Consider the following 15,122-nt stretch of genomic DNA (forward strand, 5'->3'; position numbering starts at 1 on the left):
CCTCCTCTCAACCCCGGAGTCACCTCAGGTCCTACGGCATGCGTATATGTCTAAATGGGAGAGATACCTTGAAAGAGACATCCCGCCAAATGAGTGGCAGCTTATAAAATAAAATATCACAACAGAGTAGGGGATTCTTTTTCCCGGCTATCGGGATGTATTAGGGTAAGATGTCATTTGATTGGGTTTGAAATGAGCCACAATTTGATATTGTATTCGTACTGTCGACCCTGCTACCTTTTCCATTTTAAATATCTGATTGTCAAATGATCACATGAGAATTTGTATATGTATGCTTTTATTATTGTACCTTTCTTCAATAAAAAGACAATTATATATATAAAAAAAAAAAGAATGGTTCCGTATACAGTCCGCAAAAAAAAAAATGGAACGGACACGGAAAGAAAATACTTTTGTGTGCAAGAGGCCTAAATAGGACATAATCGATGATCCCCAAGAAATGGCGCAGATCTTAGGAAATAGTCTTTATTGTCGCCATCACTGCAGCTTGGTGTATGTCAGCTCCGCCATCCCGTCCCTGATGTATCGGAAATACTCCAGGTGACCGCGGTGCATCTTCAGCTGGTATTTACCGGAGGTCTTGACGTACTGCAAGAAATGGGGGGCCCCGGGGAAGAGCACGTTGTCCGCCAGGATGATGGACCCCTCCCGAAGCAGCCCCACCTCCTCCAGCAGCTGCAGGTCTCGTAGGTAGCAGCGCTTCCCGTGGTCCATCAAGATGAAGTCCAACTTCTGAACCCCATGCTTGTCCTTCAGCTGCGGGATGATGTCATCGGAGGGCCCGACCAGGAGCTCCACCTACAGGCAGAGCGGGGAATAGAACTCAGAGTTATCAGCGTCAGTAGGCTGTATGATGGTACATATAAAGCCATTATACAATTGCAAGTCTAGGATTAAGGTTTCTAGTTATTAAAAATTCAGGATCCTTCAGGATCTGCCCTGAATTTGGTATACAGCACAAAAAAATTCATCATGACTTCCCCTTTAAGAATTAAAGGGCTACTCCACTTTTTTTGTAAATAAAGTCCTGCTACTTTCTAATGTAAATCTCTGCTTACTGTTAATATATAGAAAAAAAATATCCTCCATTAAAGCGCCCCCCCCCCCCCCCCCCGCTGAAAAAACTGGTACACTGCCAGGAATACCAGCCTATAGACGACACTAGCGCCATCATCTGCACCTGTAGCAGTTACAGGTCAGTGTACAGCCTGCGGCCCCTCACATCTTAAATCCTCTTCCTTGCCAGGACCCTCCTTCATCCACAAGAGATAAGCGGTGCCATTATAGCGCCGCTTATCTCTGCATTACAGCAGTGAATGGCTATTTCTGGGAAGCCATTTTGTACTTACTGGATGGTGGCGGGGGCCCCCCATAAAAGTACTGCCTTAAGTGACATATAATGAGAAAATACTCACCGTGTCATCGTCAAACCCGGCCAGTCTGATCACCTTCTCGGCCACTGCGGCTTTACTGGGGTTGTAGTCCACGGTGTACAGTCTGGCGCCCAGCGACAAAGCCTGCGCCATTATGATAGTGGCGTAACCGCACTGCGTGCCCAGCTCCAGCACATTCAGCGGCGCGTTCTCATAAATGAGCCGATCCAGGACCTTCCCTGAGAGAAAAGACAAGCGATCACCCGACAGTAAATGAAAACCTGTGCTGTAATAGAAAAAGTATTCACAGACCACGGAAAACACCAATAAAGTACAAAAAAAACACCACAGAATTTGCAGAAAAAAACTGCGATTTGTAAGGAAAGATGGCGCCTTGTGCACGATACCTTTTTGAGGTCCGATGTTGCTCAGATATTCGCAGTGATAACAATACTGGTCGAATGTATTGAGCACATGTTGGGGGTCTCCGGGGATTGCATGGGTGATGACATATTGAAAGGCTCGCTCCTCTCGTGGGATCCCAGTGAGATAGTCCTGAATACGACGCACAATAACGGCGCGATAGAAGAGAAGAAAGTAATGGCGGTAACGAATAATCACAGTGATAATGAAAGGAATAAAGGCCAAAGCAATGGCGGGAGACACCATGATCCAACCTAGAGGGAAAGAGAAGGGAGAGCGGAAAAATACACTTATAATTCTAAAAGCAAAGAAAATTGCATGTATAAAAACTATAATAATGCCTCCTACCTGCAATAATATAACTACTATAATACTGCTCCTATGTACAAGAATATAACTGCTATAATACTCCTCCTATGTACAAGAATATAACTACTATAATACTGCTCCTATGTACAAGAATATAACTACTATAATACTGCTCCTATGTACAAGAATATAACTACTATAATACTGCCTCCTATGTACAAGAATATAACTACTATAATACTGCTCCTATGTACAAGAATATATCTACTATAATACTGCTCCTATGTACAAGAATATAACTACTATAATACTGCTCCTATGTACAAGAATATAACTACTATAATACTGCTCCTATGTACAAGAATATAACTACTATAATACTGCTCCTATGTACAAGAATATAACTACTATAATACTGCCTCCTATGTACAAGAATATAACTACTATAATACTGCTCCTATGTACAAGAATATAACTACTATAATACTGCTCCTATGTACAAGAATATAACTACTATAATACTGCTCCTATGTACAAGAATATAACTACTATAATACTGCTCCTATGTACAAGAATACAACTACTATAATACTGCTCCTATGTACAAGAATATAACTACTATAATACTGCTCCTATGTACAAGAATATAACTACTATAATACTGCTCCTATGTACAAGAATATAACTACTATAATACTGCCTCCTATGTACAAGAATATAACTACTATAATACTGCTCCTATGTACAAGAATATAACTACTATAATACTGTCCACTATGTACAAGAATATAACTACTATAATACTGTCCACTATGTACAAGAATATAACTACTATAATACTGCTCCTATGTACAAGAATATAACTACTATAATACTGCTCCTATGTACAAGAATATAACTACTATAATACTGTCCACTATGTACAAGAATATAACTACTATAATACTGCTCCTATGTACAAGAATATAACTACTGTAATACTGCTCCTATGTATAAGAATATAACTACTATAATACTGCTCCTATGTACAAGGATATAACTACTATAATACTGCCTCCTATGTACAGGAATATAACTACTATAATACTGCTCCTATATACAAGAATATAATTACTATAATACTGCTCCTCTGTACAAGAATATAACTACTATAATACTGCTCCTATGTACAAGAATATAACTACTATAATACTGCCTCTTATGTACAAGAATATAACTACTATAATACTGCTCCTATGTACAAGAATATAACTACTATAATACTGCCTCCTATGTACAAGAATATAACTACTATAATACTGCCTCCTATGTACAAGATTATAACTACTATAATACTGCTCCTATGTACAAGAATATAACTACTATAATACTGCTCCTATGTACAGGAATATAACTACTATAATACTACCTCCTATGTACAAGAATATAACTACTATAATACTGCTCCTATGTACAAGATTATAACTACTATAATACTGCTCCTATGTACAAGAATATAACTACTATAATACTGCTCCTATGTACAAGAATATAACTACTATAATACTGCCTCCTATGTACAAGAATATAACTACTATAATACTGCCTCCTATGTACAAGAATATAACTACTATAATACTGCTCCTATGTACAAGAATATAACTACTATAATACTGCTCCTATGTACAAGAATATAACTACTATAATACTGCCTCCTATGTACAATAATATAACTGCTATAATACTGCTCTTATGTACAAGAATATAACTACTATAATACTGCTCCTATGTACAAGAATATAACTACTATAATACTGCTCCTATGTACAAGAATATAACTACTATAATACTGCTCCTATATACAAGAATATAACTACTATAATACTGCTCCTATGTACAAGAATATAACTACTATAATACTGCTCCTATGTACAAGATTATAACTACTATAATACTGCTCCTATGTACAAGAATATAACTACTATAATACTGCTCCTATGTACAAGAATATAACTACTATAATACTGCTCCTATGTACAAGAATATAACTACTATAATACTGCCTCCTATGTACAATAATATAACTGCTATAATACTGCTCTTATGTACAAGAATATAACTACTATAATACTGCTCCTATGTACAAGAATATAACTACTATAATACCGCTCCTATGTACAAGAATATAACTACTATAATACTGCCTCCTATGTACAAGAATATAACTACTATAATACTGCTCCTATGTACAAGAATATAACTACTATAATACTGCTCCTATGTACAAGAATATAACTGCTATAATACTGCTCTTATGTACAAGAATATAACTACTATAATACTGCTCCTATGTACAAGAATATAACTACTATAATACTGCTCCTATGTACAAGAATATAACTACTATAATACTGCTCCTATGTACAAGAATATAACTACTATAATACTGCTCCTATGTACAAGAATATAACTACTATAATACTGCTCCTATGTACAAGAATATAACTACTATAATACTGCTCCTATGTACAAGAATATAACTACTATAATACTGCCTCCTATGTACAAGAATATAACTACTATAATACTGCTCCTATGTACAAGAATATAACTACTATAATACTGCTCCTATGTACAAGAATATAACTACTATAATACTGCTCCTATGTACAAGAATATAACTACTATAATACTGCTCCTATGTACAAGAATATAACTACTATAATACTGCTCCTATGTACAAGAATATAACTACTATAATACTGCTCCTATGTACAAGAATATAACTACTATAATACTGCTCCTATGTACAAGAATATAACTACTATAATACTGCTCCTATGTACAAGAATATAACTACTATAATACTGCTCCTATGTACAAGAATATAACTACTATAATACTGCTCCTATGTACAAGAATATAACTACTATAATACTGCTCCTATGTACAAGAATATAACTACTATAATACTGCTCCTATGTACAAGAATATAACTACTATAATACTGCTCCTATGTACAAGAATATAACTACTATAATACTGCTCCTATGTACAAGAATATAACTACTATAATACTGCCCCTATGTACAAGAATATAACTACTATAATACTGCTCCTATGTACAAGAATATAACTACTATAATACTGCTCCTATGTACAAGAATATAACTACTATAATACTGCCTCCTATGTACAAGAATATAACTACTAGAATACTGCTCCTATATACAAGAATATAACTACTATAATACTGCTCATATGTACAAGAATATAACTACTATAATACTGCTCCTATGTACAAGAATATAACTACTATAATACTGCTCCTATGTACAAGAATATAACTACTATAATACTGCTCCTATGTACAAGAATATAACTACTATAATACTGCTCCTATGTACAAGAATATAACTACTATAATACTGCTCCTATGTACAAGAATATAACTGCTATAATACTGCTCCTATGTACAAGAATATAACTGCTATAATACTGCCCCTATGTACAAGAATATAACTACTATAATACTTCCTCCTATGTACAAGAATATAACTACTATAATACTGCTCCTATGTACAAGAATATAACTACTATAATACTGCTCCTATGTACAAGAATATAACTACTATAATACTGCCTCCTATGTACAAGAATATAACTACTATAATACTGCTCCTATGTACAAGGATATAACTACTATAATACTGCTCCTATGTACAAGAATATAACTACTATAATACTGCTCCTATGTACAGGAATATAACTACTATAATACTGCCTCCTATGTACAAGAATATAACTACTATAATACTGCTCCTATGTACAAGAATATAACTACTATAATACTGCTCCTATGTACAAGAATATAACTACTATAATACTGCTCCTATGTACAAGAATATAACTACTATAATACTGCTCCTATGTACAAGAATATAACTACTATAATACTGCTCCTATGTACAGGAATATAACTACTATAATACTGCTCCTATGTACAAGAATATAACTACTATAATGCTGCTCCTATGTACAAGAATATAACTACTATAATACTGCTCCTATGTACAAGGATATAACTACTATAATACTGCTCCTATGTACAAGAATATAACTACTATAATACTGCCTCCTATGTACAAGAATATAACTACTATAATGCTGCTCCTATGTACAAGAATATAACTACTATAATACTGCTCCTATGTACAAGAATATAACTACTATAATACTGCTCCTATGTACAAGAATATAACTACTATAATACTGCTCCTATGTACAAGAATATAACTACTATAATACTGCTCCTATGTACAAGGATATAACTACTATAATACTGCTCCTATGTACAAGAATATAACTACTATAATACTGCCTCCTATGTACAAGAATATAACTACTATAATACTGCTCCTATGTACAAGAATATAACTACTATAATACTGCCCCTATGTACAAGAATAGAACTACTATAATACTGCTCCTATGTACAAGAATATAACTACTATAATACTGCTCCTATGTACAAGAATATAACTACTATAATACTGCTCCTATGTACAGGAATATAACTACTATATACTGCTCCTATGTACAAGAATATAACTACTATAATACTGCTCCTATGTACAACAAAATGACTACTATAATACTGCCTCTATGTACAAGAATATAACTACTATAATACTGCCTCCTATGTACAAGAATATAACTACTATAATACTGCTCCTATGTACAAGAATATAACTACTATAATACTGCTCCTATGTACAAGAATATAACTACTATAATACTGCTCCTATGTACAAGAATATAACTACTATAATACTGCTCCTATGTACAAGAATATAACTACTATAATACTGCTCCTATGTACAAGAATATAACTACTATAATACTGCTCCTATGTACAAGAATATAACTACTATAATACTGCCTCCTATGTACATGAATATAACTACTATAATACTGCTCCTATGTACAAGAATATAACTACTATAATACTGCTCCTATGTACAAGAATATAACTACTATAATACTGCTCCTATGTACAAGATTATAACTACTATAATACTGCTCCTATGTACAAGAATATAACTACTATTATACTGCTCCTATGTACAAGAATATAACTACTATAATACTGCTCCTATATACAAGAATATAACTACTATAATACTGCCTCCTATGTACAAGAATATAACTACTATAATACTGCTCCTATGTACAAGAATATAACTACTATAATACTGCCTCCTATGTACAATAATATAACTGCTATAATACTGCTCTTATGTACAAGAATATAACTACTATAATACTGCTCCTATGTACAAGAATATAACTACTATAATACCGCTCCTATGTACAAGAATATAACTACTATAATACTGCCTCCTATGTACAAGAATATAACTACTATAATACTGCTCCTATGTACAAGAATATAACTACTATAATACTGCTCCTATGTACAAGAATATAACTGCTATAATACTGCTCTTATGTACAAGAATATAACTACTATAATACTGCTCCTATGTACAAGAATATAACTACTATAATACTGCTCCTATGTACAAGAATATAACTACTATAATACTGCTCCTATGTACAAGAATATAACTACTATAATACTGCCTCCTATGTACAAGAATATAACTACTATAATACTGCTCCTATGTACAAGAATATAACTACTATAATACTGCTCCTATGTACAAGAATATAACTACTATAATACTGCCTCCTATGTACAAGAATATAACTACTATAATACTGCTCCTATGTACAAGAATATAACTACTATAATACTGCTCCTATATACAAGAATATAACTACTATAATACTGCTCCTATGTACAAGAATATAACTACTATAATACTGCTCCTATGTACAAGATTATAACTACTATAATACTGCCCCCTATGTACAAGAATATAACTACTATAATACTGCTCCTATGTACAAGAATATAACTACTATAATACTGCTCCTATGTACAAGAATATAACTACTATAATACTGCCTCCTATGTACAAGAATATAACTACTAGAATACTGCTCCTATATACAAGAATATAACTACTATAATACTGCTCATATGTACAAGAATATAACTACTATAATACTGATCCTATGTACAAGAATATAACTACTATAATACTGCTCCTATGTACAAGAATATAACTACTATAATACTGCTCCTATGTACAAGAATATAACTACTATAATACTGCTCCTATGTACAAGAATATAACTACTATAATACTGCTCCTATGTACAAGAATATAACTGCTATAATACTGCTCCTATGTACAAGAATATAACTGCTATAATACTGCCCCTATGTACAAGAATATAACTACTATAATACTTCCTCCTATGTACAAGAATATAACTACTATAATACTGCTCCTATGTACAAGAATATAACTACTATAATACTGCTCCTATGTACAAGAATATAACTACTATAATACTGCCTCCTATGTACAAGAATATAACTACTATAATACTGCTCCTATGTACAAGGATATAACTACTATAATACTGCTCCTATGTACAAGAATATAACTACTATAATACTGCTCCTATGTACAGGAATATAACTACTATAATACTGCCTCCTATGTACAAGAATATAACTACTATAATACTGCTCCTATGTACAAGAATATAACTACTATAATACTGCTCCTATGTACAAGAATATAACTACTATAATACTGCTCCTATGTACAAGAATATAACTACTATAATACTGCTCCTATGTACAAGAATATAACTACTATAATACTGCTCCTATGTACAGGAATATAACTACTATAATACTGCTCCTATGTACAAGAATATAACTACTATAATGCTGCTCCTATGTACAAGAATATAACTACTATAATACTGCTCCTATGTACAAGGATATAACTACTATAATACTGCTCCTATGTACAAGAATATAACTACTATAATACTGCCTCCTATGTACAAGAATATAACTACTATAATGCTGCTCCTATGTACAAGAATATAACTACTATAATACTGCTCCTATGTACAAGAATATAACTACTATAATACTGCTCCTATGTACAAGAATATAACTACTATAATACTGCTCCTATGTACAAGAATATAACTACTATAATACTGCTCCTATGTACAAGGATATAACTACTATAATACTGCTCCTATGTACAAGAATATAACTACTATAATACTGCCTCCTATGTACAAGAATATAACTACTATAATACTGCTCCTATGTACAAGAATATAACTACTATAATACTGCCCCTATGTACAAGAATAGAACTACTATAATACTGCTCCTATGTACAAGAATATAACTACTATAATACTGCTCCTATGTACAAGAATATAACTACTATAATACTGCTCCTATGTACAGGAATATAACTACTATATACTGCTCCTATGTACAAGAATATAACTACTATAATACTGCTCCTATGTACAACAAAATGACTACTATAATACTGCCTCTATGTACAAGAATATAACTACTATAATACTGCCTCCTATGTACAAGAATATAACTACTATAATACTGCTCCTATGTACAAGAATATAACTACTATAATACTGCTCCTATGTACAAGAATATAACTACTATAATACTGCTCCTATGTACAAGAATATAACTACTATAATACTGCTCCTATGTACAAGAATATAACTACTATAATACTGCTCCTATGTACAAGAATATAACTACTATAATACTGCTCCTATGTACAAGAATATAACTACTATAATACTGCCTCCTATGTACATGAATATAACTACTATAATACTGCTCCTATGTACAAGAATATAACTACTATAATACTGCTCCTATGTACAAGATTATAACTACTATAATACTGCTCCTATGTACAAGAATATAACTACTATTATACTGCTCCTATGTACAAGAATATAACTACTATAATACTGCTCCTATATACAAGAATATAACTACTATAATACTGCCTCCTATGTACAAGAATATAACTACTATAATACTGCTCCTATGTACAAGAATATAACTACTATAATACTGCTCCTATGTACAAGAATATAACTACTATAATACTGCTCCTATGTACAAGAATATAACTACTATAATACTGCTCCTATGTACAAGAATATAACTACTATAATACTGCCTCCTATGTACAAGAATATAACTACTAGAATACTGCTCCTATATACAAGAATATAACTACTATAATACTGCTCCTATGTACAAGAATATAACTACTATAATACTGATCCTATGTACAAGAATATAACTACTATAATACTGCCTCCTATGTACAAGAATATAACTACTATAATACTGCTCCTATGTACAAGGATATAACTACTATAATACTGCTCCTATGTACAAGAATATAACTACTATAATACTGCTCCTATGTACAGGAATATAACTACTATAATACTGCTCCTATGTACAAGAATATAACTACTATAATACTGCTCCTATGTACAAGAATATTACTACTATAATACTGCTCCTATGTACAAGAATATAACTACTATAATGCTGCTCCTATGTACAAGAATATAACTACTATAATACTCCTCCTATGTACAAGAATATAACTACTATAATACTGCTCCTATGTACAAGAATATAACTACTATAATACTGCTCCTATGTACAAGAATATAACTACTATAATACTGCTCCTATGTACAAGAATATAACTACTATAATACTGCTCCTATGTACAAGAATATAACTACTATAATACTGCTCCTATGTACAAGAATATAACTGCTATAATACTGCCTCCTATGTACAAGAATATAACTACTATAATACTGCTCCTATGTACAAGAATATAACTACTATAATACTGCTCCTATGTACAAGGATATAACTACTATAATACTGCTCCTATGTACAAGAATATAACTACTATAATACTGCCTCCTATGTACAAGAATATAACTACTATAATACTGCCTCCTATGTACAAGAATATAACTACTATAATACTGCTCCTATGTACAAGAATATAACTACTATAATACTGCCCCTATGTACAAGAATAGAACTACTATAATACTGCTCCTATGTACAAGAATAGAACTACTATAATACTGCTCCTATGTACAAGAATATAACTACTATAATACTGCTCCTATGTACAAGAAAATGACTACTATAATACTGCTCCTATGTACAAGAATATAACTACTATAATACTGCCTCCTATGTACAAGAATATAACTACTATAATACTGCTCCTATGTACAAGAAAATGACTACTACCTGTATTCGTACACTGGACCCTCAGGGCTGACTACTTAGATGATGAGAGTAGTTCAGTTTTCTGTATTTGCCGTCTCCTCCTATATAAGAATCGGATAGACTATAGTAAGAACATTACCTTGCTCTGTCTCTGGCTTCGGATATTCTGTTGTAGTTTCCTCTATGCTGCGCTTCTATCCTCCATTATTAATGAGGAGGTGCAGCCAGTCAGGACATGACACTTGAGAGGCAGCACTCAGGTTACATCGAGTACCAGGTGTTATAGGGTAAGGATGCAGACCGCTCAGTATCTGCTGTGTGCACTTGTTCTAGAATGTTTAATTTTGTAAATTTCTTATCCTGTACTGATCCTGAGTTACATCCTGTATTATACTCCAGAGCTGCACTCACTATTCTGCTGGTGCAGTCACTGTGTACATACATTACTTATCCTGTACTGATCCTGAGTTACATCCTGTATTATGCTCCAGAGCTGCACTCACTATTCTGCTGGTGGTGCAGTCACTGTGTACATACATTACTTATCCTGTACTGATCCTGAGTTACATCCTGTATTATACTCCAGAGCTGCACTCACTATTCTGCTGGTGCAGTCACTGTGTACATACATTACTTATCCTGTACTGATCCTGGGTTACATCCTGTATTATGCTCCAGAGCTGCACTCACTATTCTGCTGGTGCAGTCACTGTGTACATACATTACTTACCCTGTACTGATCCTGAGTTACATCCTGTATTATACTCCAGAGCTGCACTCACTATTCTGCTGGTGCAGTCACTGTGTACATACATTACTTATCCTGTACTGATCCTGAGTTACATCCTGTATTATACTCCAGAGCTGCACTCACTATTCTGCTGGTGCAGTCACTGTGTACATACATTACTTACCCTGTACTGATCCTGAGTTACATCCTGTATTATACTCCAGAGCTGCACTCACTATTCTGCTGGTGCAGTCACTGTGTACATACATTACTTATCCTGTACTGATCCTGAGTTACATCCTGTATTATACTCCAGAGCTGCACTCACTATTCTGCTGGTGTAGTCACTGTGTACATACATTACTTATCCTGTACTGATCCTGAGTTACATCCTGTATTATACTCCAGAGCTGCACTCACTATTCTGCTGGTGTAGTCACTGTGTACATACATTACTTATCCTGTACTGATCCTGAGTTACATCCTGTATTATACTCCAGAGCTGCACTCACTATTCTGCTGGTGCAGTCACTGTGTACATACATTACTTATCCTGTACTGATCCTGAGTTACATCCTGTATTATACTCCACAGCTGCACTCACTATTCTGCTGGTGCAGTCACTGTGTACATACATTACTTATCCTGTACTGATCCTGAGTTACATCCTGTATTATACTCCAGAGCTGCACTCACTATTCTGCTGGCGCAGTCACTGTGTACATACATTACATTACTTATCCTGTACTGATCCTGAGTTACATCCTGTATTATACTCCAGAGCTGCACTCACTATTCTGCTGGTGCAGTCACTGTGTACATACATTACTTATCCTGTACTGATCCTGAGTTACATCCTGTATTATACTCCAGAGCTGCACTCACTATTCTGCTGGTGCAGTCACTGTGTAGATACTGTGGGGACTCGCTCTGGTAGACAGGATTAGCGGACGCAGTATAGATGCAACAAGTTCTTTGGATCAAACAGTTCAGTGTTTTATTCACACTTTATGCAAGTGACAAAACAAGCAATATTCATAATCAAACAAAAAGTCACCTTGCGGTGTTGGTGGTAATTCACACCATGCGGCAATTCTCCCTCAAAGAGTCCTTGCTGATAGCAGCACCAACTTGTTTTCACGCCAAACAGGTATCAAGCCTTCCTCCAGACACGAGGCTCCCAGATCTCAGCGCACGGACATGACTTCTGAGCCCAGCTGCCTATTTAAGAACTTAAAACCCATTCCGGTATTTGACCTCACCTGGCTTTACAGTCCAGCCGCACATGCTGGGAGGAAAATACCTGTTTTCCCAGAGAAAACCTCTCACTGTGTCACATACCCCCCTTCCTTTGTTCAACCCTGAGGCAGTGAACACACACCAGACAGTGTTCCCGGACAGGACATCGCGTTTCCCTGTAACCGGCCTGCCCTGTGTTCCACCGAAAACTTAAAGTTTTGTAGGGAGAGAAACCATCGTGTGACCCGGGCATTCCTGTCCTTGGCCTGGCTCATCCACTTGAGGCGAAACTTTCTCCCCAATAAATAGTAGCGGAGAGACTCAAGTGCCCACTTGATGGCCAGGCGCTCTCTCTCTCCACTATACTGTACCGGGTCTCGGCTGGGGTGAGCTTATGGCTGAGGAAGACAATGGGATGCTCCCCCCCGTTGACTTCCTGAGACAGTACATGTCATGCCCCGCCCTGACTATGTGCGGAGGTCGTTGAATGAAAAATCCCAGCAGACGTGACTTGGATGCTCATAGGAATTTTATTGCCATATAACAATATGTCCCATATCCTAGGACGCGTTTCGGCTATAAAATTCCTATGAGCATCCAAGTCACGTCTGCTGGGATTTTTCATTCAACTGCACGTGGAACTGGTCCTATCCCGCGCGGCGTGCATCTAGCGAGTGCTGGCCGACTTATCTTTATATGTGCGGAGGTCGGCCAGAATAGCAGCAAGAGTTTAGTGTTTTGTTTTGGAGCCATGCTGGATCCGCCTCTCATCAGGTGCACTGGGTGGGGTCATTAGTTTAAATAGCACTCCAGCCCAGTGCTCTGAGCGGATTATAGGAATCACTTTGGTCTTGGAAGCTAGGAAGGAAGGTTGTCTGTTCCAGCTCAGAAAGATAAGTGTGGTTTCAAGTTTGATTGTTTTGTATCATCTCTCCCATCCAGGTTCTGTGCGAGCAGGCTGCTCCTATTTCCCCTCTTCACCATCTCAGGGAATTTAGGGTGTTTCAGCCCAGGCACGGGGACACATCATACCTACCACCAAGGTCTGCATGTGGGCTGAGCAGTGCAGGGAGAGAGGTCAGGGATTAGCTAGGAGGTGACCCTTCCCCTGCCTCTCGCCTAGAGCCTGGTTGGTGGTTTATCTGTTAGTCTGAGTGCACGTCCGTCGTGACAGTACAGCACTAAGGCCTACTTCGGAGGCATCGGTCTGTACTATAAACTCCCTTCTGAAGTCGGGCATCACCAAAACCGGGGACCCACACAGAGCCGACTTCAAAGCGGAGAAATCCTCTTCTTCCCGATCATCCTAGGGGACCATCACGGACTTGTGTCCCTTCAAGACCCCTGTCAAGGGCGCGGCTAGAGTAGCAATGTGGGGAACAAACCTCATGTAATAGCCCACCATTCCCAGGAATGACTTTGCCTAGTGGTGACAGGTCAGGGCCGTATCTCCTCTATTTTGTTCACTTGGGGTTTGATGACTCCGCGCCCAATGACATACCCCAGGTACTTAGTCTCCTCTAACCCTTTCCGAAGGGAGTCCACTACAGCCTGCACTTTGGGTAGGTGACTTTCCCAGTCGGTGCTGTGGATGACAATATCGTCCAGGTAAGCCGAAGCGTACCGACGATGTGGACAAAGTACAATATCCATTAGATGTTGGAAAGTGGCGGGGGCGCATTGAAGCCCAAAGGGTAAGTCCTTATACTGATACAGACCCTCAGGCGTGATGAAGGCAGTTTTCTCTTTGGCAGCCTCCGTTAAGGGCACCTGC

At 36.0% G+C, this 15,122-nt stretch overlaps 1 protein-coding gene across 1 annotated transcript in view; it reads right to left on the reverse strand.

The window, feature by feature from the left end:
• Positions 1 to 496: 496 nt before the first annotated feature.
• Positions 497 to 15,122, reverse strand: part of LOC120996590 (transmembrane O-methyltransferase homolog) — a 372,830-nt gene continuing 358,204 nt past the window's right edge. Inside the window, exons 2-4 of the mRNA XM_040426621.1 lie at positions 1,802 to 2,071; positions 1,437 to 1,633; positions 497 to 819 (exon numbers count right to left, since the gene is read on the reverse strand). Coding sequence (XP_040282555.1) covers positions 499 to 819; positions 1,437 to 1,633; positions 1,802 to 2,063 — 780 coding nt within the window. The 5' untranslated portion in view covers positions 2,064 to 2,071 and the 3' untranslated portion in view covers positions 497 to 498. The remainder of the gene's footprint in view (positions 820 to 1,436; positions 1,634 to 1,801; positions 2,072 to 15,122) is intronic.

Source organism: Bufo bufo, chromosome 3 (assembly GCF_905171765.1).
Source record: "Bufo bufo chromosome 3, aBufBuf1.1, whole genome shotgun sequence".
In the NCBI taxonomy this organism is placed as follows: Eukaryota; Metazoa; Chordata; class Amphibia; order Anura; family Bufonidae; genus Bufo; species Bufo bufo.